The sequence below is a fragment of the Copidosoma floridanum genome, unplaced genomic scaffold, assembly GCF_036245765.1.
Source record: "Copidosoma floridanum isolate Cflo_tuat_1 unplaced genomic scaffold, Cflo_Japanese_pri ptg000021l, whole genome shotgun sequence".
NCBI lineage: Eukaryota > Metazoa > Arthropoda > Insecta > Hymenoptera > Encyrtidae > Copidosoma > Copidosoma floridanum.
The window spans coordinates 33,086,252-33,112,405 of record NW_028321898.1 but is presented as its reverse complement, the minus strand read 5'-3'; the positions used below and the strand labels follow the sequence as shown (position 1 = coordinate 33,112,405).

The 26,154-nt window shown below is 43.6% G+C and overlaps 1 protein-coding gene across 1 annotated transcript; it reads left to right on the top strand.

Annotated features, from left to right (window-relative positions):
• The first annotated feature begins 1,995 nt into the window (after positions 1-1,995).
• On the top strand, positions 1,996-5,868 carry LOC106643006 (venom dipeptidyl peptidase 4). The gene is made up of 11 exons (XM_014357959.2): positions 1,996-2,258; positions 2,376-2,633; positions 3,018-3,145; positions 3,210-3,400; positions 3,491-3,761; positions 3,862-4,085; positions 4,186-4,449; positions 4,531-4,816; positions 4,900-5,094; positions 5,162-5,322; positions 5,403-5,868. The coding sequence occupies exons 1-11, from the start codon at positions 2,244-2,246 to the stop codon at positions 5,726-5,728; spliced, it is 2,319 nt and encodes a 772-aa protein (XP_014213445.2). The 5' UTR covers positions 1,996-2,243; the 3' UTR covers positions 5,729-5,868.
• Positions 5,869-26,154: the final 20,286 nt, after the last annotated feature.

Sequence of the window (26,154 nt, the reverse complement as noted above, 5' to 3'; positions counted from 1 at the left end):
CATATACACATTATATTTTTTTTTAATCCATCAAGTTAAAATCTACAACAAAACTGAAGCAAAACAAATTGTTTGCAAGTGTACTACACTTTCTCAGTAAAGTTACGTGGTAAACTTGAAAATAAATGACGATCGTGACATATCAGCATTGTACTATAATATTAGAGAGTCATAGTGTAGAGGAAGACAAAACGAAAGAGAGAAACAATATCACAACTACGATCGGTAGGTATTCAACGAATTCACGACTCGTCGTGCTGCTGCTTATGCTTGGTGTAACGCTTGTGCCTTTCTATCCTTTCTATAGTTATAATCAGTCGTCATGTAACATTTGACTTGTCAACGTCCGCTTTTAAACCTGCAAACAGTTTCGTCGGTTAAATCTCGGGTAATTAGAGAAAAACTGGCGAAAATTTTTTAGAATATTGCAATTTCAACAACGGTCATTATTTCAATTGAACAGCAAAAAAACCGTTCATTGGAAATAACTGCTCGTGAATCCTCACGACCGTTAGTAATTTTTACTATAGCTTTTTTTTTACGAACTGTGATTGGTTAAATGATATTTGTTGGAAAAAACACGACGTATGTTTTTAAAAAGTTTTTAATAAAAAATTTTAATTCTGACCATATTATATTATAAAAGCATCGAAGTTACCGAGTTTTTATCTACTGCTCGTAGAGATATGAAAAGTCAGGCGCAAGGCCTACGTGTTAAACATGTGGTGTGTATTTGTATGAAATGAATGCTGGGCATTGAGTGAAAAACGAAAATAAGACAAAAGTGGGATGAGGTAAAAAGGAAGTGGAGGAAAAGAGAAGATACTGTACGTGTCACACACGAGAGTAGATATATACTTATGCTGGTTCATGGTACCGGCGACGACAATGTCCACTTTCAGCAGTCGATGATGCTGAGCAAACTGTTGACCGCAGAGGACATCATCTTCGATCAGCTTACTTATCCTGATGAGGCCCATCACTTAGGACACGTAACAGCACATTTGTACCACAGCATGAATATTTTTTGGGCCAAGTGTTTTGGGTACGATATAGAAAGTAATTCACTCTCTGGATCGAGCAACACTGTTTAATTTACTTTTTCCAGAATTATACTTTCGTCATTGTGTTTTTAATTTTTTGTAAGTTTAATATTCAATTGAGAATTAAATTTAAGAAAGGACTTGTATTTTGCTCACATACTATAAACTTTGTTTGAAAAAAAAACATTGCAAAACCCGACAAGTTTACTCAATGTATACCGCGTTGATCTGTATCTAAAAGATATACACAATACCGATTCAACGATCAAAATAGTATAACGTAACTTTTTATAATAATAAACAAATTTTATTACCATTGCGTGAATTGTTTATTTGATGTTACAATACCAGCAAGTCCACGATGAAGTTTAAATATCTTATAATTGTGTTAGTTATAGTCAATTAAGTAGTTCATTTTCACAATATACGTATTGGAGATGGTGTGCATATTTTTGCAAAATTAGTGATAATATAAATATTAGACTGTTACGACTTACGTTAGAGGGAGACAAATGATAAAACACAAAGGAGAAATAAAGATAAAAAATATCAGAGCTGTAAAAATGGATATTTATGTTCTTGCTCGTCTATTTAACTGCAAAATAATTAAAAATGGGTCTAGATTAAAAAAAAAAGTATTCTATAAACTTTGTAGCACTTGTACTTAATCATACAGTCAATCGATAATAGACTAAACAATAGTTTGGTAGTTTGATTATTAAGTGAAACATGCTTGCATTTAATTAGACACATAAAAATACATATACCTAAATCTGAAATTTTAAGTTAAAGTTCCGTTCACACGTATGAGTCTTCCAATGATATTCTGTTAGATATGTAATAGATAAACATACGTGTGCTCAAAAGTGTAAAGTTAAAATAATGACACTGAGGATAAAAAAAAGAAAGAGGGAAAGAAAGTATGTACTTAACAGTAAAAACATTGATACATAGTTGGAGTTAAAGAAAAGATAGGCAGTAGACCGAGTAAAGGGAAGGAGGACGCACTTATATACACAATCACGGCGATAAAAGGTAGTTAACAGTAGAGAGATGCTAGATCGTTCTGATGATTAGCCCTGAGTGGTATAAAGCGTGAGCGAGTGATAGAGCCAGTTCGAAAAACCAGTTCCTACAGTCGCAGTTGTGTGTAGCAAATCTCACTGGCTCTGGGTGGACGGTGAGACTAAGTTTAGAACAATGACTTATCCCAAGGTGAGATAATGGTTGTTTTGGCAAATTTTTTATAACCTATAGTTTTTTTGTTTTGTTTTTTTTTTTTTCTTTTTTTCATGCTAAACACGTGACGCGAAACTGTGCTTTGAATTTCAGTTGATTGGGCTTTTGTGCTTTCAATTGATAATTTTGACGACCGCTCGATCTACCACTACCGAAGCTCCATCGCAAGATGGATCGGGCGAAAGGAAAGCTTTTTCACTCGACGATATCGCATCGAATGCCTACACCAGCCTTTCATTTAATGGCACTTGGATATCAGAGACCGAAATTTTTTACAGAATCGACGAACTGCTCCTTGTATTTGACGTGAAAGCCCAGAGCAGCAAAGTCATTGCTAACAGTAGCATTTTTGTGAGTTGAATTTATTCTTATTTAATTTATATTATTGTACAAAGATAAGTGAGGATTTTCAAGTATCAAATCTCCTTGTCCACACTTTTATTTTAAAAAGAAGGCTTTATCGGTAAAAAGTAGATAAACAGATAAACGGCAAGTATCTTATAAGTAAAATCTCTAAGTAAGAAATTAATTTCAAGAAAATATGTCATAACATAGTGTGGTAATAATTGAGGTTTTGGTGTACATTTAACGTTGGTTTCAAATTTCTTATCTATTTATCGGTCAGATAAAATACGTCAATCGTCGACAAATTGTAGTTGATACATTCGATATTTAATCGGAAAGAAATGTATAATGAAACACAATGTCAAATTGTATTTTTTTTTTTTTTAACAGGATGATGAAGAAAATATGAAATACTATATATCCCCAGACGGTAATTTCGTGCTTTTGCGCAATTCAACCAAAAAGGTATACAGACACTCGAGTTTGAACAAGTTCAGCATTTACAACGTGAAAAGCGAGTAAGGAATGAAATGAAATGAAATGAAATTTTTGATATTCTAATGTGGCGTAAAATTTCCACAGAGAATTGAAGCCGTTGGAAGACGGTCAGTTAATATCGGTGGCTGTTTGGGCGCCACGGGGCAGTGAACTCATTTACGTTTTTAAAAATGACATTTACCATTACCAAGCGAAACTCGGTGAAACGCGTCGGCTGACCTTTGATGGAAAATCGCAGACCCTCTACAATGGCATCCCCGACTGGGTCTACGAAGGTGATTATTGTTAATATTATTATTAGCCCCTCTTTGTCTCGTTGATGGACGATACCACTGAAACCACTCTCTTAATCCGTATCCCCACAGAAGAGGTCTACTCTACCGACAGAGCACTCTGGCTCTCGCCAAATGGCGATTATCTGGCTTTTGGGACGTTTAACGACTCTTATGTCCCCGAAGCGGTGGTTATGAGGTACGGCACTCCTGGCGATTTGCAAGACCAATATCCAAGCGAGGAGAGATTCCGGTATCCAAAGGCCGGGGCGAGTAATCCCCACGTCACGCTGAACGTCATTAATTTGAAAGACAAACAGTCGTCGATGATTTCCCTGAAAGCACCTGTTCACATAGTTGGAGCGTAAGTTCAGAGAACCATCCGTAATATGTATAAATAATGTAGTACATTGTACACAAATAGAAAGAACGGCAAAAACAATGATGATTTTCTTCCATGGAAGGGAAGCCATTTTGTACGCCGTGACGTGGTTCGATGAGAAAACAGTAGTGGCCACGTGGACCAATCGAGTCCAGAATCATTCGCAAATCATCAGTTACCCGGTCACCGCGAAGGAACCGCAGCTCCTCCTGGAGCAGAAAGTGACGGGCGGCTGGCTTCTCTTTCCTGCCAATGCTCCCCTGCACCACAGAGGCTACGTTCTCATTCTGAGGGATCAACCAGTCGGTTAGATAAATATACGTACATACACGCATACGTGTAATATATGTATACCCACACAAAATGATACAGAGTATACACAAAAATCGTGAAATTAACGCGACAGAGAACAAGACGTTGGGCTCATTTGGCCACTTGACGCGCTACACGCTCAGCGATAATGGCCCATTGAAAGACGAGCTCGACCTGAGTCCAGGCGAAACTTGGGTGCACTCGTTGGTCGGCGTCAGCGAGGCGAAAGCCGTGGTTTACTACACTGCTTGTCCGCCGGGCGAGCCGTCCCAGAAGCACCTTTACGAAGTCAACCTCGAGCCCGAGGATCTGAGACCGGAGCCCAAATGTGTCTCTTGCAAGCTGAAAACTCCCGAAGGTACGAGACTCAATCGATGGAAAACAATAACAAAGAGCTTGCAGGTCGGGTAAAACGAAAAATAAATTAATAAATTGTCAGGCAACGACTGCAAGTACGTGAGCTCGGTGAAATTCTCGAGTGACTTTTCGCGCTACGTGATGACATGCGCGGGCCCGGATCCAGCGATCATTAAAATCTACGACTCGAGGGGTACGGAGCTATACACCTGGTCCGACAACCACGCGCTACGTCACATGCTCGCGAAGCGAGTGCTGCCCCGACAGATGGACCTGACCTTTCCCCTCAACGGGTTCGACGTAAGGGTGCGACTGCAGCTGCCCAAGGATTTCGATCCCTCGAAAAAGTACCCTCTCTACGTCAACGTGTAAGTGTAATGTTACTGTTTATAAGGCAATGGCGTGTGAGGATCGAAATAATCGAGACCTCGCGACCTGTTACGCCCATCAGTTACGCCGGCCCGGGGAGCCAAGCCATCATTGACAACTTTTCCGTCGGATACGACAAGTTCGCGACCACTGCTAAGAACATCATCGAGGCAAAGATCGACGGCCGCGGCACCAATTCCAGGGGCACCGCGATGCTCTACTCGGTTTACAGGAATCTTGGAAGTGCAGAGATGGAGGACCAAATAGATGCCACAAAGTTGGTTCACGTAAACGTTAAGTACGTCAAAAACTCGATTTCCTTTAATTGATGTTTTTTTTTTCAGATTGCTGCAAGAACGGTTTAGCTGGATAGACAGGAATCGAACGGCAATCGGTGGGTGGAGTTACGGTGGATATTCCGCGGCTACAATCCTCACCAAAGACAGGGGCAACGTATTCAAGTGCGGTCACTCGGGGGCACCGGTCACCAATTGGATGTACTACGGTAAGAAGTATCATGCAACACGTCACTTATTACAATTAAACGCTCGTATTTGCAATTGCATGAAAAACCGACTCGATCAGATTCGATATATACCGAACGCTACATGGGCTTGCCAACGACGAGCGACAATCTAAACAATTACGAAGAGAGCTCGGTCATGAGGCGAGCGAAAAACTTTAAGGGCAAAAAGTTCCTGCTGATACACGGGACGGGCGACGACAACGTCCACTTCCAAAACTCGATGGCTCTAACGAAGGCGCTCGCCGAGAACGACGTCGCGTTCGAGCAGTTCATCTACCCCGACGAGGCCCACCAGTTCGTGCACTTGGCCCAACACCTCTATCGTGTCACGGACAATTTCATATCCGATTGCTTTGGCATCGAAGTTCCGGAGAAGAAGAAGTAAAACATTATCGCCAAATTACCGGGGCCAACAGCTTTGGTACCCATGTGTGCATAATAATAATAATAATAATATAATACAATACATGCACCGATCTGTAATACTTTGGATTTATATTGAAATACGTACACGTGAAATACACACACACATGAAAGTACTCTAAATAAAAAAAAAAAAAAAAAAAAATTAAATTTTTTACATCCGAGATCTAACGACTGTTATGTTTTTATCAGAGCTCAAAGTTTAATAAGATAATAAGTATGGATTTTTCAAGTTATTTCGATTCATGAATGTTGGTACCATTATGGTAAAATGTCAACTTTTTACTGCAATGGGCAAAAAACTCGTTTTTTTTTTTAAATTTGTTTTTAAATGTTCAAGAGTGTAGGTACAATACGAAAAAATTGCATTTCGTTACTTGTTGGATATTTTGCTCTGGTGAAAATATAAGAACCTCTTGCGAGGCAGTCGTGCCGAAAAATCGATCGCCAGTGTTCGCACTTGAGCCAACCCTTTCCTTCGCAAACATGGTTATCACGTCATCGGCCTTATTTATCAAAGCTCGGGCGCGCATTGGTATACCTACCATTGGTCGTGGAGGGACGCGCGAAGGCCAACGCCGACGCATCATCGATAACTGCAGCGCCTGTTCTCTAACTCCCTTGGCCCGATGATTAGCACGATATCCATTATTTTATGTGCGAGCTAGTCGTCGCGTGCATGCAACGCAGTGCAAAGTAAAAAAGGTCGGCAGGAGAGACCTTCCGAAAAGCCTTGGGCTCGCCGACCTCATAGTTAACACATTTCGCAAAAGGTTTTTTTTTGTTCCATTGGCTGGGCGTCGGTGGTGACGACATCGATGATGAACCAATGACGACTTATCACTCCTAGCGCGCAAAAATCTATGCGCTCCCGCGGAGGGTTGTAGGTATGATGTACATCGTCGTGGGTAAGGACGAAAGGTCGGTCGGCTGTAAGCAGCAACGGAAGGTCAACGCTTGCGTTTGTTATCAGGGAGGAAGGGAGATAGGTGGTTCAGGGTCGGGCTCTATTTTCGGACAGCGTTGCCGCCATAAACTTGCCCGATGATGGACGCGCCTGAATCACGCAACCGGCACTCCTATCTTATCGCCTCGCTCCCTCCACTTTTGCACTCTTTTTTTTTTTTTTTTTTTTTTTTTTGTTTTTCCATCCCTCCGATGGTTGTAAGCGGAGAGCGAGCCTCGCCGTACCTTTCTCCTGTAAGCGTGAATCGTCGTCACCTCCGGCCCGATAACGAGCTACAGCTGTCCTTGGCGTGTCCCCCGTGCTTCGATTGCAATCCCTCGGATCGAGTGTTGGCTCCTCGGCATTATGTTTTATCGAGCGTCGAGTGGGGGGTACGGGTTCGTTATTTCTCGTTGCATTTGTGCTTTCACTCCATCCAGATGTGGAAGTGGAGGGTTTGGAAAATTTTATCACGAGTCGTTTTTGAGAGGATAGGAAAAAAAAAAGAAAAAAAAAGTGGTGGAAGGCAGAGAGTTGGCAAGTACTGCGTCAGATAGTCGAGGTATATACTATCGGTTTGCAAGAGTCTCCTCGCTATACGGAGGGTGAGGCTTGAAAAGTGAGACGTTCCTTTGCCCCTTGATGCTGCCTCTCCTTCCTTCCCCGTCGATGCGGTTCTTCTACTCTGATGTTCCTTTTGTTCATCGGTCTCTTTTCGCCGGATGGCTGAGCCTACGAGAATACGTAGGTAATTATATGGAACGTGCGCCCTCCACAAAGTTACTGTTGAGCGCTCGCTTGCACTCTTTTGAAAAAAAAAAAAAAAAAAAAAAAAAAAAAAAAAAAGAAACAAGTTGAAACTGCAGTTTGTCGTTTTAGCTCCCTCGCCGATCATGATGGACTTTAATGGCTCGTCGTTATATTTTTACAACTTTTTGTGACCAAAACAAACATAGAACCCATCGGTTTTTAGTCGAGCTTATTTCAACGCCGAAGGGACATTCGAGAGCTTCGATCGACTCATCCCTTCGAATTCTCGGAATTTTCTCCTGGGAATCTTGAAAAGGAGTTTGAAAGTAAAATGGTTTAACCTATACGTATGCTACGATGTTTGTTCATTTTTTACCCACATCAATGATTATCGAGAGCACGATTTACGATCGTCGATCAGAACATCCGCGAGCCATAAGTACGTATAGTAGGAGGTGTACATGCCAGTAAAAATATTAATAATCGCGCGACCAGTAATTTATTTCGTCCGTGGCATCACGGATCGATCGTCCCCCGTCGCTCGAATGCAAATGCAGAGCTTTTACCGTTTCGATGGAGCTTCGAAAAATGGGTAAAAGATGCGCTTTCGATTCGAGAGGTTGTTTTTTTTTGGGGGGGTGGTGGAGGGGAGGAAGAGCAGGGGTAACCATCTAATTATGAAGGAGGACGGTGCATCAAAAATCGATCGATAAGAAGGAGGGAGGGGTGGCAAGGCATCGGGTATAGGATCGTAGAAGAGCGGCATCAGGTGGACGGGCAGAGCAAGAATGGAAAGGGTTGCGACCGTGACTACCTACCCCCGCCCAGCCATACCGGAAATGAAAAGCCAGAGTCGAGGACTCGCGTGAGCCCTCTGTCCGCTGTGCACGAGCTTTCGTCGTCGTCGTCGTCGTCATCTATCTAGATCGATGATGCGTGATTGCTGGCTGTCAGGTGAGGCTGAGAAGTAGAGGAGGAACAATGTTACTGCGTGTGGCTGCAGCGTACCGTTGTAGTTGCTATGTGGGCTCGTAGCTAATCTTCCACGCGTGCTTTAATCGTATATGGGTATACCGATGTACACGCCACGGGCTATAATTCTCTTTCATTTCTCGCTCTTGCCTCTGCACTTCAGGTTGCAATTTTGCACACAAGTGCATTTCCTCTGTATTTTGCACATCGGAGAGAGCTTGGATTTCCATCGACGCGGCTGGTGTATTTCCTCATACTCTACATAGTCCATAAATAACGCTAAACTCCCATCCAATTGACCTCTTTTATCAGGTTTTAATAAAATTACCCAATCACGAATCAATATATTGTATTCGTTGGAGTTGCTATTTTTTACTCACTCCACAGTTGTGACCCATCGACTTACAGCGGCCACCAGCTAGTGGATTAATTTCTCAATCTGTACTTGACTACGAATGATCATTGGTTTGAGGAAAAAAAAAAAAAAAAAAAAAGCTTGAATCATCGATGCAATCGTAAAATTCCATAAACCTGGTTACATGAGTAAGCGAGTGCGGAAAAACTCGTCGACAAAAATAGACACAGGGAGCCCCGAAGTTCCGCGAATCTCGACGAATTATCCGGAAAATGTCGGGCGCCAGATTACACCTGTAAATCTTTCCTTCCTGCCGAAAATTGCCACCGTGCCCCCGCGCTACACATGTATTGAGCCCCTGAAAATTTTAATGGCTCTCTCTCTCTCTCTCTGCCCTTCCTCTCCGTTTTTTACGGCAAAACGAAACACCGTTTGGGAAATCGAGAACGAAGGTGGAGGGAATAATCTGCTACACGCGTATCGGGAGGGAAAGTGGGGTGTGGGAGGCTGTGTACAATGGCCGGAGGGCGCGTGAATGGGGTCCCGAGGCTGTCGTTCGCCAGGACTCCAATAACCCTGTATCGTGTTTACATTGCGTTCAAGATTTTTGGCAGCGCGGCGGCGCCCATGGCTGATGATACCACCCACTCATTTTCGGGTCGCTACCATCTCATTAATATTTCCACTCGAGGGAGAATTTTTCATCCCCAGAGCCCCGGAATTCTTTCTCTTTTGCTTTTTTAAAATCGTCCCCTCGAAAGCTCCCCCGAGCTCCTCCGACTCCCTTGTAAGAGTAGCTGATGGCACCGAAAATCGATACAAACAAAAATAACAGCCACGTCTCATATACATATATGCTTGAAGCTGCGCACGTGGGTGAGGAGCTCCTTCCCAGGGTAGTCGTTCGTTTTTTTACATTACTTTTTGCAGTGTGCAAAAGAATTTAATTACATGTTTAATTATTATTGGTGGTTGAGCCGCCCGCGACGTAAGGCCGAAAGTTAATTGGCCACTCCTACTTGCGCGTGCTTGCCCCACCGTTTTTAGGGGGCTATATGAAAAGAATGAAAACACAAAAGTAGTAATTTAACAATGCCAGAGAGAGAGAGCCATCGGTTTTTGTATGGGTAGAACTACGTATAACGATACGGGCCATGGAGGGTAAAGAACATTGTGCCAAGCAGCGAGTTCTCGCAATCGTGTACCTATTCTGGATAGATAAAACGAGGTATCTGTTTACAGCCACGCACGGCAAGCGATATAGAGATGTACAGGGGGCACGAGCGATCGAGAGCATCTCGTACGATAGGCTACGGCGGTCATGGTGATAATGATATGCGACAGACAATGAACGCAGAAAAGGTAATTCTCATGGTTGCATGCGAGCATTACTCTCTTATTACGTATATAGGTGTGCGATGACGTGTGCGTGTGCGCGTCGGGGAGGGGGGTAACTCAGCTCAGACGAGGAGGGGAGTGAATGTAGGAGGGGCGTTAGCAGCATCAGCCGGGATCCAGCGAGAAGAGACTGTATAGATATACAAGTAGGGGGACGGGGGAGGGGGTCAAAGCAACGACGCACCAGGAGTCCGAAGCTGCGGCGGAGCCTCAGTGTCGGCGCAGTGGCCGGGCCAACGTGTCCTACGCCAGGCAGTCCACGCGCTCCGCATCTCTCTTTCTTTTTCTCGCCCACCTTCCTCCCTCCCTCCCACCCTCCTTGCCGTCCCCGAGTTTCGCACAACAACCCGGCCCTCCTCTTCTTTTCCTCCGCTCGGCCTCCTTTTCCCTCCTCCATCAGCGCCACTTGCAAGCTCCTTCCGCTTCCTAGTTCTCGCGGTAGTGGTGTTGGCTCAGTCGCGCCGGCAACTTGCGGCCGAGCGCACCAAAGGACGAACAATGTGACGACGACCCGGGAGTTGTTGTTGTTGTTGTTGTTTTTTATTGTTGTTGAGGCCGAGGTCAGTTTGTTGTCGGCCAATTTATTTTTTCTTCTCTCTCTCTCTCTCTCTCTCTCGGGTCTCATGTGTGCCAGCCCCGGTGAAATTCCTCGGCTGGCCTACCGTTGTCGATCATCCGTTGAAGGGAGGAGGAGGGGCAGTCCGGGCCCGCGATAGCGCCAACGCCGGATCAACGATCGTCCAACATGTTCAAGTGGAAGGAGTCGGTATGGAGCTAGACGTGCAGCCCGGGCCGCTCTAGCAGCCAACGCTCTGCTGCCAGTCCCGCGGCGGCGCCCCGGCGCCGTCCGCCTTTTCTAGTGCAATCAGCTGCTGGCCTCGATGAACAAGGTAACTGCATGCGGATCACCATCCTCACTCCCATTCTTTTTCACCTCTTTGTGTACGCTTCGTTCGAGCCGCGATTTGGGAAAAAAGGGGGGCTCGTGCTCTCCAATCTCTAAATCTTTTACGGAACAGACTTTGACAACTCCAACTTGAACCTTTGCGCTTTGAGGGGCTTGATACAAAACTCGCTGGGCCTGTACAAAATGCTCGAGCTGAAAGCACTTATCCCCACTCGAAAACAAAGTTTCTGTTTGCACCGGGCACTGCTACCTCCGACATCATCTGCGGCTCAATGGGATATATATATATACATATCTATCTATCTATCGGGATATATTATATCCCTTCGCTTCTAAAGGAGTATCTAATTAGTATGCACAGACGACAGCGAGATGTCGAATTTCGCATTGGAGGAGGAGGAGGAGGAGATAAAATTGACGAGCAAAAGAAGATGTTACTACGTGTTGAAGGCGCGGGGTGCGGAAGGAAGGGCGGCTAGGGTTGAAAGGAAGAAAGGCGCCGTCGAGCTTTCTGATTTTGCAGCTTTGGGAAAAGCACGCCCAGAACATGGGGGAGGGAGGGAGGGGAGGGAGGGTCGAACGCACTCAGACAGACACAAAGAGAAATGTTCCCTCGCGTGTTCTTCTTCTATGTAAGTTTAGGACGGAAGTGGGCTAACGCGTGCGAGGCTCGGCAAAATTGGGCAGACACGCAGATGTATACATTTTCCTGTTTACGCCGCCTCGTCGTCGTCGTTGTCATTGGACTCTTGGCCCATCTCCGTTAAAGCGCGTCCCTTGGTTTTCACGCTGTTGGCTCTCGTTCCTTCCCCGACACTCGGCACGAGCTGTTGCCTGTTATGTTAGGCTTGCTTACTCGCTCGCTGGACCCCATCTAAATTGCTCACTCTCGGTGCAAGATTAACAGAGATTTGATTACTCGAAGTGCATAGATAAGCTCCCCTAGCTCATTAAAAAGAATTTATCGCTCAAAGGATACACCCAGAATTTTTTTTCTTCTTTAATGATTGATTAAGGGCAGGTGCATCGATGTATGTGCGTATACGAACGTACGTCCATGCATGCTTGCACCACGAAATAATTTTAATGAGAATTTTGGTAAACAACAAGAGAGAGAGGGATTGTTGTTGGATTCTCGGCGCTATTTTGGGCGCAGTAACAGTTTTTGAAGTTAATCAACGTTACTTTAACAAATGCCCTTACAACACCCATAATATACGCGTCATGCAATTTACTGCATAGTAGATGTAAGTACGTAATGCCTGCCACCTCGTTCACAGGCCATTGAATGCACATTGCACTCTATACTGGAAACGATTTTGCATTACCCCGTGCGATCAGCAATAATAAAAATATTAAGTTGCGTTACTTGATTATATATATATATACACCGGTAAATATAAAATAATATACCGATAAATACCGGTCATTTGTTGGTTTTCAACGTTAATAGCACCGATGATGGTGGATAAAAATTATTATTTTCGTGGCCAAGATCGTCAAACTCACTGCTGTGTCCATTATAAGCGCAAAAATGAAATAGAAACAATAGCTTGACTTTGACGTTGAGAAATGGAGAGAAGGAGGTGAGTTCGTTTTTCCATACAAATTGAGAGGATAAATGAAAGTTAGCCGGCGGCGGATGAAAGGCTAGAGCGCAAAAAATCGTCCCCATTGTCTCGATGCATCTCGAGGGCGTAGGTTTACTACGGTGTGTATAATATGAGGGAGTAACCCAGCAAATGAAAAAACTGAGTGTAAGAAATAAAGCTGGGGAAAGAGGAAATGGAAGAGCCTTCGCGTGCTTTGGTCGTGTTGTCGGATTAGCAGGGACCCGTCAAACCAGTAAACAACAAACAATGCAACGAGTTTTCCAACTTTTTTTTGGTTGCATCCCCTCTACCTCCGACCGATCGACCGACCAACTTTTTCTATCTATACTTTTATCCCAGTAGCTCGCGGGTTTCCGATGAAAAACAAATTACTTTGATAATCTCATTCCCCGGTTGACAGTCATGATTTCACCGATGGACCAGCTGTGGGAAAAAAAAAAAAACATTTATAGGAAACACGTATAAGCATGCGATTGACGGTACCTATATAAATATGTAAATTTTGTAGTGAAAGTGTACAAGTACAGTGCAGGTTGATAAAAATTTTACGAGACTCGCGATACAAATGAAAATAAACAATAAACACTGATTGTCGTTTTACGCTGTAACTCTTGTACTCACACACTCTCTCTCTCTCCAAAACGCCAAGTGCCCGTCGAATGTGCACTCGGAGCGTCGTCTCGCAGACAGTTGCATGAAAAATACATATATACATACCCAAAGACATGCAGAGCCACACATGGAGAACGAGAAGAAGAGGGAGAGCCGAGCCACGCAAAAAGCGCAGGAAATAGCGGAGGAAAGAGTCTCGCGGCTAGGAGGACAGAGGTGGGGGAGGGGATAGAGAGAAGGGTAAAGGCAAACAATAACGCTCGTCGTTGGGGTGGAAGAGAAGCCGACGATTCCCGGGAAATCCCAGCAACAAAATAAAATGTATACTTGCGTTTTGCGGGCAGCACCGATCGACGATGTCGCTAACGTTTTTGTCGTAAAATATTTTTCTCCATAGGTGATGCGTATACCTACCCTTGCAGAATTTTGTCTCGTTTGTATCCAATGCGCGAGATGAAAATTGAACTATTGCTCATCGAGTTGCCAAATGTAATAGCGGCAAGGCCGGCCCTACACGCCAACTGAATCCGAGCTCAAGCGCGATTATATCGATCATATGCCTCATTCGTTACCTCGCCCTCCTTTCATCACGTGCAATCCTTACTCGTCCGCACTGGCTCCTCCATTCTTTAGTTTTACCCGACTGTTGTCGGGCACAGGTAAGTTATAGGTAACATCGTGTCACTACAGATTTACTTACTTCCATGGCGTTTCGAAATCTCTTTGCGTTGGTGATTTTTCAATCTCGCTTATCTATGTTGGTGAAAACAAAGCTGTTGCGACAAATTTGTTTGTTACACACCCCCAAGGAAGAACATATACAATTTACGGCTATGACGGTTTGCTTGTGGATTTATGATGGAACACGCAGTATTTTGTAATAAAATATCCTGCGCAGTAAGTACCACGGTGCGAATGTTGTAGCAATGAGTACTGTGTTTCTCGCAACAAGTAGGACTCGAGCCCTGTACAGGCAGTAGTAACAATTGTGCCCCGAGCGCGTAGTGGTGCCCCGTAAGGAGAACTGTAGGGAGAAACGATATACCTACAATGATCGTTTCGATCAGTACACGGCCGTTTCTGCAGCCCAAACATTGCCAATTCGTTTTTTTTTTTTTTTTTTTTTTCTTTGACCTTCAGAAACGGTTCATTTAATTTCGTAACTAATGCGCTGTAACCTTTGTTTTACCATTGTTACGAGAGGGGATTTAAAAAACTCCAGAGGGGCCGAAATTTTTCTTCATCAGGATTGTAAGATAGGACGATGCAGCGAACAAAGTTACCTCGCTCTCCCGTCTAATCAGGGGAAAATTAGCCGGGCGAGCCAACTTTTACTCCGCCGCTGCTTTGCTGCTGAAGTTGGTGTCAAAAGCGGGCTGCTCTCCCTCCCACTCTTTGCGTGTGCGGTGGAGGGAGTGGGGGTTGGGTGCAGGACAACAGTGGCTAAGTTGGCGCCACGTGGGGGGGGGGGGCGCAATAGCGCAATATTTAAGGTTTTCCCAGGCAAGTAGTCACAGTCGAGTGCGGTCAGCCGTTGTTTTGCCGGAACTAGGTATACCTAGTGGAGCCTCCATACCATATACCGGCACGGAATCGTAAGAGGTCGTGTGTATATAGATGGACACCACTACAACTGCAGCAGCTGGATCCTCTCGGGCAGCCAGCATACGGATACTCAACCTGTGTATCACCTGTATTCTATATAGACATGGACATGACCATTCGAGGGCACTCGGCGGACTGGTAGTGCACTGCAAGGACCGGTCTTAATACACCCGAAGAGGAACGAACGATGAAGATGAATATCCCTGTCTCTTCTGTTGCAGCTGCGCCTGAGATTTCTCTCTCTCTCTACCTCTGTGCTTTCGTGCCGTCTGTAGGTTATACAAGCGTGACATATCTCGCTCATTGACTTTGCTTTTGTACGTACAATATTATATACCCCATGCCTGTCATTTTTTTTCAGTCGTACGGTCGACCGATCAAACTGTTTTTTTCCTCCATCTTCCTCGGAGTGACCAATGATCTCACTGGTTTCAAATAAACTCTTCCGTTTACTCATTTGCTCTAAAATGCCCCGACGCTTCAATATCTCTTGACAATCTCATCCCCTTTGAAACTCTATTTACGATTGCTGAAATGAGCGCATTCGTACGTGATTATGTGGATGCTCTGGTGGGTTCTCTCGACACCCAACGAGTCCTGTAAAATTTTTTTTCTTCGATTATTAGCTTCCGCGATCGACCGAGTGTAAGTAAGCCGAGGCTAAAAAGTGAAATGCCATTTTTCTTCGACTACGCCTTTCTTTCCCCCCTCCCATATTAACGCTCCATAATGGTGCACCTCCGCCTCCTCCTACATGTATACACCTCTTACCGAAGATGAGGATTTAAAGGGGCGCGATTTTAAGCACTATACGTATGTGCTCCCTCTCCCCTCTCGTTATTAAAGTCGATCGTCGTCGTCGTATGCATGTACTCGCAAGTAATATTTATCATCATAAAAATATCCAATTTCGTTTGCTCATTATTTTTTTTTCTTTTTTTTTTTTTTTATCCTTTCTTCGTCCTATAAACTAAAAGTCTGAAATTTATCGATATCGTCACCTCATCAGTTCTAAAAAAAAAAAAAAAAAAAAAAAAAAAAAAAAAAAAAAAAAAAAAAAAAAATGACACTCAAAGATATAAGTTAGGTCGAGTACAGTTATACAAACTCTCGATTTTGCGAGCTCGTTTAAAATACGAGGGAAAACATTGTTCGCGAAAAATCCCCAAAACTTTTAGTAGCTGCTCAGCAGGAGCGATTACAACTAAGGTTGTTGTTTCACGTAGCTACGCGGCGTCAGAACCAACGCACCCACCAGACAATAGGTGCCTCGTCTCATTGGGCTCCATTCAAGCCTGTACCACCTATTGTTGCTTATCTTTCGCTTGACACGCCATTGCCTTGTCTATTTCTTTCCGAGTACATACAATGAAAGAACTTCTTGCCTCAAAGAGGTGCACATTGGGATAATATTGTACCAACGTACGATCGATAACGGGAGAGGAAGCTTGACAAATGAAGGGTGCCGTGACTATTAATCTGTACACATCTCCACTCGGGGTTATCGGGCACAGAGACCGGGATTTCTTTGTTTTGCCCTTCGCGGCACTTTTTATTTTTCAGTACAAAGCGCTCATCCGAGTTTTTGAGCGTAGGTAGTTTTTTTTTTTTTCAAAGCTGCTAAAAAACGCACACCATTGGTGCACAGAGTACGCGAGAGATATAGGCTTTTGCGATAGACTTGCGGTACATTGTTTTACTTTTTTTCAACCGATAGTTACAAATGGTGACAAATGCGTACTCATACATTTTTCGTGATTTGTCAACGAAATCGTTATTTTGCAAGGAGACGCATTCAGCAGACTTGGAGTACCTATCAGTTTTGGTCCAATACACGTTGGGAAAATAGTGTAGCGTGGATAGCGCGGAAAAAGACTCAGATATAGATGCTAGATACAAGCCGAGGCAGAAATTGACGGGTCCTAAACAATAGGGGAGAACCGTCCCTTTTGGGGATTAAGGCTCGTCGTTCAAGTGGTTTTGATTCTCGCAGCGTACGAGCGACTAGATCCGATATTAGATGTACCCACTGGAGGGTGGAGGTGGACTCGTATCATTCCTGAATCTTTGTCTTTTTTCCGAGCGAGGGGTGGCCATTTCCACTCGCTTAGCTCCCCATCCATTTCCACCGTCCTTCTTTGTCGCGAGGACATTGCGAGGAATGGGATACGATTCTCAGATGCGATGCTCTCCACCGCAGCTTTCCGTACGAATAAATAACTTTTCGTGAATGATCTGCTCGTCTGGTGACGAAGCGCATCGTTTTGTTTTTGTCTCGAGCGACCGGGAAGTGCTACTGCTGATTCGGCGCGCGGGTAAGAAGCATTTTCGCCGATGCTGAGCTTGGCGAAACAAAAAAATTTAATGACTCCCGTAACGAGGGCAGAGGACCCTTTCTTCGCGAGAAGGTGGACTCGGGCAAACAGAATCCGAAATAACGAGGTCAACGAGATCCTTAAACCGTAGACTTCATTTCCACGGTAGGGCAGGGAAGGGCGGGGGGAATCGCAGGAGTGGAAAGATAATAGCGCCTTGAAAGGCACTCGCTTGATCCTGACTGTTTATTGTCTACGCTGCAACGACGAGACTGCGGGACGGAGAAATACGCGGATAGTAGAAGATAGTAGAGGCAGACAATACGCTGACGCAAGGCTGTGAATTTATTTCGTGAGGAGGTAACACCAAGTTTGATGAATCTGTAAAATCATGCATCTCTATCGGCGAGAAAAGATTCAAAAATGTATGAAAAATTCAAGCCTTTTTTTTTTTTTTTTTTTTTCGGTGACGGAAAAAAATGGTTGGTGCAGGCGGAATCATAAACGCAAAGGGCCAATTCTCATTCACGACTCGAGCCCACTTCGTCTCGACTTCTCGCTTCTCGTTCACCCTCTTTGCGGAAATTCCTCGAGTCCCTCTGCTCCCGGAAGACACAATTAAAATATAACTCGCAGCAATAATAATGTCGCGTATTAAATAATGAAATAACTGTTATTCTAGCCTGGGTCTACTGAAGCTGTACCGCGTTTGATCTTGGATTTTTAAGGGAATGTTCTTGTGACAGTTAGCACAATATAATATTATGTTGTTACATTGTTTGATAGGGTGGTTTTTCTACTTTGGCAACGTTTACTGACTTAATGAAAAGTACAGGTACGCTCTCACATGGCAACCACAGTCAGCCACGGATAAAAGTTTACTGCAATTTTTTTTGTCGCTAAATTAAAATAATCCACCAGCCATCCCATTGTCTCGCACTTGAGTCCAGCTTGTCTGGCGTCAGAAAGGGTTTTTTTCGTGCTAGGTGGGATCCAATCGAGTCAGTAAAAAAACGTTGCCTCCGTTGATACTTTTTTTCAACCAATTTCAATGTAAGTTGAATCAATCGCTCGACTATCGAAGCTATTGTCTCTCTACCACTGACAGACGCGTGAATTATATTTTTTCCCTTCATACCTATAGCGTTCAATGAGTTAACCAAGCTGGACGCCAGTGTCTCGTTATTATTATTATTATTATTATTATTATTATTATTATTATTATTATTATTACATAACAATGAAAAATAAAGTTAAAAAAATTGTTCGAAGTCTAGAACCGATGGATTTATTATAGGATCCTCATTAAAAATTTGTAATTAGCCTTTCCACCATACCTTTGAGCGTCAAAATTGAGAAAATACAATTAGCGCCCCTCGCTCGCTTTGAAAGTTTTTCTTCTTCTTTTTTTCTCTCTTCGCAACGTCGTCTACTTAAAGTTCAACGTTAACTTCAGCACTGCCCTGCAAAAGGGAGAAAGGGAGAGGGGGGAGGGGGGTTGCAGGGAATAAAGATGTGAAAAATGGGCAAATTAGATACACCAACGTGCCCATAGTTTGGAAAATGTTCTAGTGTAATTAGTTGGATTTTCGCGCGAGTCCCATTAACACCCGCTGCTGCACTTTGGGCGTACGTGCACATCAGGTATATATTGTAAATATATGTACCACGTGCATGGGAGGCCACTTTGGAAACTTTTGTGCTTTGTACTCGTCGTCTCTCGAATATCCATCGTTTTGCGCAATTACGCGCACGCTTCTGTTCTTAACCGATATGACAAATAAAAACGAGCATTGCTTTGTATACAGCAATGAAATTTCGGGGTTCGTTTGGCTAGCCGGGCAGAGAGAAACTATAGTCAAATCAAACTAATACCAAATACGTCGATTATTCCTGTCGTCCCAGTTATGGATGAAAGCCTGAATTTTGATTTTAAAGTGACCGAAGGAGGAGAAAAGCAATTAAAAACTAATTAAATAAAAAACCGAGAGGGAAAAAATATATATCTACACTCGTTACTCTGCATGTAATTGACATTCATATGCAAATCTGGGATCATCAGCCGCACCACTATATAATATTATGTTGTGGCGTTGAATACAGCGATTAATTCAGGATAGCTGGTGTGCATATGTTAATGTACTTGGCTTATACGTTCACTCCTTATTCAACTTATGCTCGGTATTTCTCGACCACCGGCTCGCTAATTGCCCTTTTTTTTTGCAAATTACCTTAATCAGTGATGGTATACGTATAGGTACATGGAACTGTACTTGATTAATTACATTCGCTCTTTGCCATTTAATCACAATAAATTTTCTCGTTCCGTATTTTCATGTTGTTACTTGATAATGTTTCTATTGCACGTGCCAAGTACAAGAGCAAAGGAAGAAAGAGGAAAAGGAAACAGCGCCACTTTATCATCATTCCCCACGAGAAATAATACGAGATACACATAATGGCTATATCTGTTACCGTCCCTGGCTGCACCTGAAAATGAAGCGAAAACACAAAACAAGTTGTTTTGGCGAAAGAAAAAGCACTGCAACATTAAATAATGGAGTAAATTTATCCTCGAAAAGCTTGCTATTGAATTAAAATGTGGCTCCTGATGCTCTTACAAAGTTTTAATACCCTTAAAATGTATAAAAATGTATAAGCACATTCGTCCTTGTCCCGATTCTTTTGCCCCACGGGATGTTTTTAAGCGTGCTCTATTATGATTTCACCAAGAGGAGCATACTTACAACGTGCGGGTAAAAGTAAAAAATATGCCAAGTCCCCGTTAAACTTGGTGGGAGAAAAAAAAAAAAAAAAAAAGAAAAAAAAAGTGGACAAAGCCGGGAGAAAAATTGCAGCTAAACTTTGGAGTGTATATTTTTATACAATGACGTGTGCGTTTTCTTGCTGCGAAAATAAGTAGTATACGGGCAAGCAGCATCGGTCTCTGTTGGCGCCTGATCCAACTCGTCACGTATCCATGCAATGGCTTGGCGAGGAGCTCTGGGACACCGGACTAATGAAGCCTCTCTCTCTCCACCTCCGGAGTTCGGCTAGTTGACGCTATCGGGCAAGTTTGTCATGCACGGGCGAGCTATACGTATACTAGAGCAACACGTCTCGGCTCCACAGGGCCAGACTCGTGCGACTGATGGGCCATCGGTGATGTTCGCGGGGCATTTACTCGTGTAAACGCCACAAAGCTCCTCCCCCTCCAACTACTACCTGTACCGACTATCGATTTTCCCACGGGTCTACAGCTATTCACGGTTGACTTTTTACGTGTCATCCGACGTACCACCGCAGACACACAAGCTCGCAATAATATTTTTAAACCCTCCAATTTGACTAGTAGGGTCCCTTTGTTCACTCGATCGCGCTAAATTTGCAACCATGAAAAAAGATGCGTCGTGTGTGAATAGGCTGCACTGTTTTCAAGGGAGGAGCAGGCGTGCCAGCAGCAGCGGGAAAAATGAGCATGCCATGGTAAAATAAAAAAAAATAAAAAAAAAAATTGCCACGACCGTCCAGCCCATGGATGCGTGCATGCGTGTACATGCAGAGGGAGAGAGAAGGGGCTTAATTAAAATTGCTTCTTTTTTAACGTCCTCCCGTTTGTTCCGCTTCTGGCTTTTAATGAAGCCTCGTCGCCTTGCCTCGCTGTATACCTATACACCGGTGTACAATGCAACAACATATATATATATATACAATACGGCGAGGTCCGAACTTTATCTCGGTTAAATTAGGCGAGACTACACGCGGATCGGAATCTCAAAGGAGATAATTTTTAATAGCCATTCTCCCTCTCTACAAGTTTTTTTTACCACCTTTACCTATATATGTATACTTTAGCAAAGGATTCTTGATTGCCGTGTGTACTTATATATACATCTATCTCACGCGTGTGCAAATGCAAACTCGGTGCAAACTGGAAAAGAGTTTTCATATCCTGTATCCATATGCGCTATTCATAAATTTTCGAGGATTATACCTACTGGAATTTCATTCACGTAGTAAATTTCATATGCGTTTTAAATTTCAGCTGATACGTGATAAAGCCATACGTTTTACTTGACGCGTCACCCATAGTACTACTACTATAACTATATGACTACCATTGCACAGGTGGTACAACCGAGACGAGGACAATCTCAACGCTCACGTGATAAATCTTTGGAATGTATATCTCGAGTTTTATTACTATAGTTTTTTTTTCCTTTTTTTTTCTTTTTTTTTCACACATGGAAATGACGCATTGCCAATTGGCCTCTACCTTATTAATCCGAATAATGAGATGTAAAGAGTAACAACGTAAAGAAAAGAGAAAGAGATTCGGGGTGGGGGATTATTGGGATATCGAAACGTTAATGAGATTTTACGCAACGTCGAGGTCAAGGGTAAACAATAAAATATACTTGGCGTGATAACAACGACCGTGCACGTGTGTATTGTGAATGCAGGACGAAAAATCGACGAGCGGTCCTTTTGAGAGGCCGTGGAGCTCTAAAAGCACGTACACCACTAGCTCACATGCAAACAGAGAGAGAGAGAGAGGCCATTAGAGCGTCCATGGGCTAAATGTAATGCTAATTAATGCAGAAACGCATCCGCAAGCAACGGTGCAACGAGACCTCGCTCTGTCTCCGTTAACCCGGACCTTTGCCTCTTCCCCGAGCTGCTTGTGTAAAAGTTGTTGAAAAAACGGGTTTCTTTCATCAACGAAAGTATAAACGAATGAACAAGTTACCTGCACCACACACCCGATGGACCGACAATGAGGCTTCGGATGATACAATATATATATATATATATATTGTACACGTGTGTATGGTCAGCAGCCGTAGGCTTTTGCACCACTTGGACACAGAGGAAGGTGGATGATAGAGAGACGGCCAAGTGCAGCAGCTATCGAGTTTATTATTATACCTACCAGCACTCTCCGATCCCGAGACTCTCGGGAGTGCCTGGCATTTTACGAGCGCCAGCAGCCCGGAATGCGGGCCCGCTGCTTTCCACCATTTCGACGACACGCACGTGCAGTGTCTTATTACCTCTCGGGTTATACCTACAACGGGGCTCGCGTGATCAATCGCGGTGCGGGTCTTTCATTTACACGCGCCTTCCTATCCCCGGCCACCAGTGTCCGACATGTTACATCCATGGGTGGGTGTTGGGGAGAAGCTCGAAAGTTCGCGGGAGTTTAATTCGATCGGCCGACGCTTCGCCGTCCGCGAGTCAAGTCGAATCGAGCGAGGGAGTTTGTTGAAAAGTTCTCGCGAGTAGTCGTGGCCTCCCTCGCCTCTGCTTGTCCTCGAATTTCAATTAGGATATTCCATGAATACATGAGGACACCGACAGCGGATGAAACGCCGGCGCCGGGATTTGCCCTGGTATGTATGTATTAGCAAACCCCACTTATTGCCGCCCTCCTGCGAGTCACTTATATAATCTTGTTTGCGTCGGTGGTCCCTCGACTCGACGATACACACGCGACAGCCGGAGGCGTCTCTCTCTCTCTTCGTGAATGTTTGCCTACTGCGGGTAGTAGCTCCCAAGGCACGTTTGGCCGACAAATTCGTATACACTCGTCCATCCCCCATATGTATACAACGTAGGCACCACGCGCCCCGAGGAGCCAACCTTTTTGTGTAAATATACTCTTGCGTCGCACAGTCGCACTCCAGCCGATACAGGAGCAAAATATATATATATTATGACATCTTGGGTTTTGGAGACGCATTGGCGAGCTACTGTTGCTCTATTATCTCCATTCAATCGGGGATGAGAACAAGCATACGCGACGACCGGAAGAACCCTGATGTGTATGAAGAAGGGAGGAGGAGTACGAGCTAAAAGTAACGGCGTCGTTGTTGTTGATGCTATTGCGTCATAAGTACTGTGTATACGTTTAGGATCTTTGTCATCAATTTTCCCGAGCAAGTGTCGAACGAAGATTCAATCGGCGCGTTCTCCCGTTTGGTTAAGCAACCTACCGATCGAATGACGAGGGTGGGCTCTACATGCCCCGTCGGCCAGCTGTGATATAACGGGACGCGGGTGCCAATGCCAATAAAAATATCAGCCCCCGACGACTACGATGATGCCAAAGATAAGGAAAACAAGCCTTTCGCACTGCCTTCTCTCAGCATCCTTATCATCACATCGGATGATAAGAAGCCACGCCATTGCACGGAATTTTATATCGCAGGACTCGTCAATGATTTGGATAGCAACGGGGAGGGGCGTGGTGGTATACTTGTCAGTTCTGCGGATGCCGTTGTTGGGCAAAGAAATAAAAAAAAAATTTTGCAAATACACGGTGTGCAAGTAAATCGAGATAAAAACTACAAACGAGAAAGAAGAAAGTGCCGAAAGAGCGGAACAGAAGGGATGGTAACGATGAAGAAAAAAAAAAAAAAAAAAAAAAAAAAAAAAAAAATCGACCTTGCAGGATTGTTGAGGTATACTCTGGCCAGTCGTGGAATAATAATTGGAAGCAGGAAGAGTAAACGGCAAATATCCACCGCGCAGATGTAACGCGGTAGTAGTAGCTACACCGAGGAGTAGGGTGGAATGAGAATAAAGACGGAGGTAGCCGTAGCAGAGTTAGAATGGGAGTGAGAAAAGGGGGATGTGTCCTGCTGCTGCTGCTGCTGCTACCGCTATCGATCCTCTAACATGCGCCGTGGTACGCATCTCTCGCTCTAACTTACGGCCACCCGAGCTCGTTCGCTCCCAATTTTTTTTCTTCCTACCCTGCCCCAACGGCAAACGGAGTCGGGGCTTAATTGTGCCGTCGTCGTTGGGTCATATTTTATCGAGAGACGACGACTACGAGGTATCAAAGGCGTTGAGGTGAAAGTGAAATCAATAATATCTCCAGGGATTCCGACGATGGGCTCTGCGCACGACTGCGTTCTTTGCTGCTCGAGATCGTCGATTAGGAATTACCGTCCGCCGAATTAGATACAGGAAGACAGACGCTTATATGTGTATACATCGTAGCGTTGATAGGGTGAAGATGAGGGAGTTGGGTGGAAGGGGGATGTACCTATACTTGTAACAAGAAGTTGGACGGCCGTGACCTGCGATGCTTTATTCTACGATGATCGTGCAGCAGTCACTCGTATTGCAGAGGGGCAGTGAACGGAGTGGAAGAGAAGCGACAGAGCTCGAAACCTATATATACATGCGTATGAGTACGTGTAGACTTGCACCTGAGCGAGAGGAGAGAGAGGTTGCCATGGCTACGGGATCTCCCGATGTATGGATATACACAGCACGTTTGGCGTTCAATGGAAATTTCAAAGACTGGCGGGTCAGTGGTAGTTTTTCACTCTTTCTCGGTGGCAGTTTTGCTCCGTCTGACCATCGGATACTCTATAGACTGCCTCCAAAGATTATAACTAAATTTGTCTCTCACGATGAACTTGAGTGTTTTCACCACGATGAAATTGAAGAAAAGAAAGAGAAACAAATAAAGAACTGCACTTTGATGAAATAGGCATGAATCATATCGATTCGTGTATACGAAAAAGAGGAAAAAGAAAGAAGAATTTAACTAAGTATAATGGGTAAAGCCCAGTGTCACGGAAAAAGAAGTTTGCGCAGCGCCAGCCTAGGGTATTATGGTGTATAGAAATGCGGCTGGCGCGTTCCGCGGGTTCCCGCTCATGAAGGTATTTTTAGGCTATATCAAAAGTATCAAGTGTTTTTTATCCCTACGATCTATAACTGAACCGAGTGACCATGAAATTCGATATTTCAATCAATCAAATTGTAGCACAGCCCCGATTTAATTGGATCGGTAGGTACAGTCTCCAGTAGGTACGACATTTTTAAACGTTTCTCTCTCTTGCACGTACGTTACATAATACATCATTCGTATGTACATGCATGGGAAAAAGGCTTAGGGATTTTATTTTTAATTAGTTGATAATAAATAATCGTCAATGATGAAGAAAAAAATTTAATTTTTCCGACTGAGCCTTCCGTACAAATGAGTTTTCACACTTTGCAAGTTATTTCGGTTGACGTGTAGAGCGCCGCTATACCGAAAAAGCTTCGCACGGTCCACTCTCTGAACCACAGCGTAGAGAGTGTCGCTACCAGAAATAATATTCCCGGAGCGCGCACTCGTGTCACCTCTCTCTCTCTCTCTCTCTCTCTCTTTTTCTCACTCTCTTCTTTATACTTGATTTTTATTTTTATTTTTTCTTTATTTTTGTCACCTACAGCTGCGAGAACACCGTTCGTTTTTCGAAAAAAATACGTGTATACCTACTTTCGTTGATGAATTCATTTACATGTAAAAGCAAAACCGTGAATTTTTTCGAAAGTATTATCATTTTTGAGAAAAAATAAAAAATAAAAAAATAAAATAATAATAATAATAATGATAGTAATAAGGTAACGTTGTTCAATTATATTAATAAAATATTCGTACTATCATACAATAATCGAAGAAAAGGGAAAGTTGGGAAAGAGAATGTTACATAGCTTTTGGGGTACATAGAGTACATGTAGAGACTATCCATAAAAATAATCAGACGTAGAAGAGCGCATTCGTACGAATGTAATTTCGCGTATAAAAGTATAAAATGTGTAAATTGTTGTATATGTATACGTGTACCTATTCTCGCTTACTTTTTTTTATTTCTTTTCTTTTTTTTTTTTTTTTTTTTTTTTTTATGTGCTGTGAGGTACATGAAAATGTATACCACCGGTGCACGTTTTATGTAAATTTTTGTAGGTGACATTATTCATAAGAAAACTAACTTTTCTCGAAACTCTTCATTCCCAAGTTTTTACTTATGCCGTGATGCACTCGCGAAAATGCAAAAGAATACATTAACACTCTTGAACGTCGTCTTAAATTTTTCATGGTAACTCATTCATCGCGCACTGTGTGA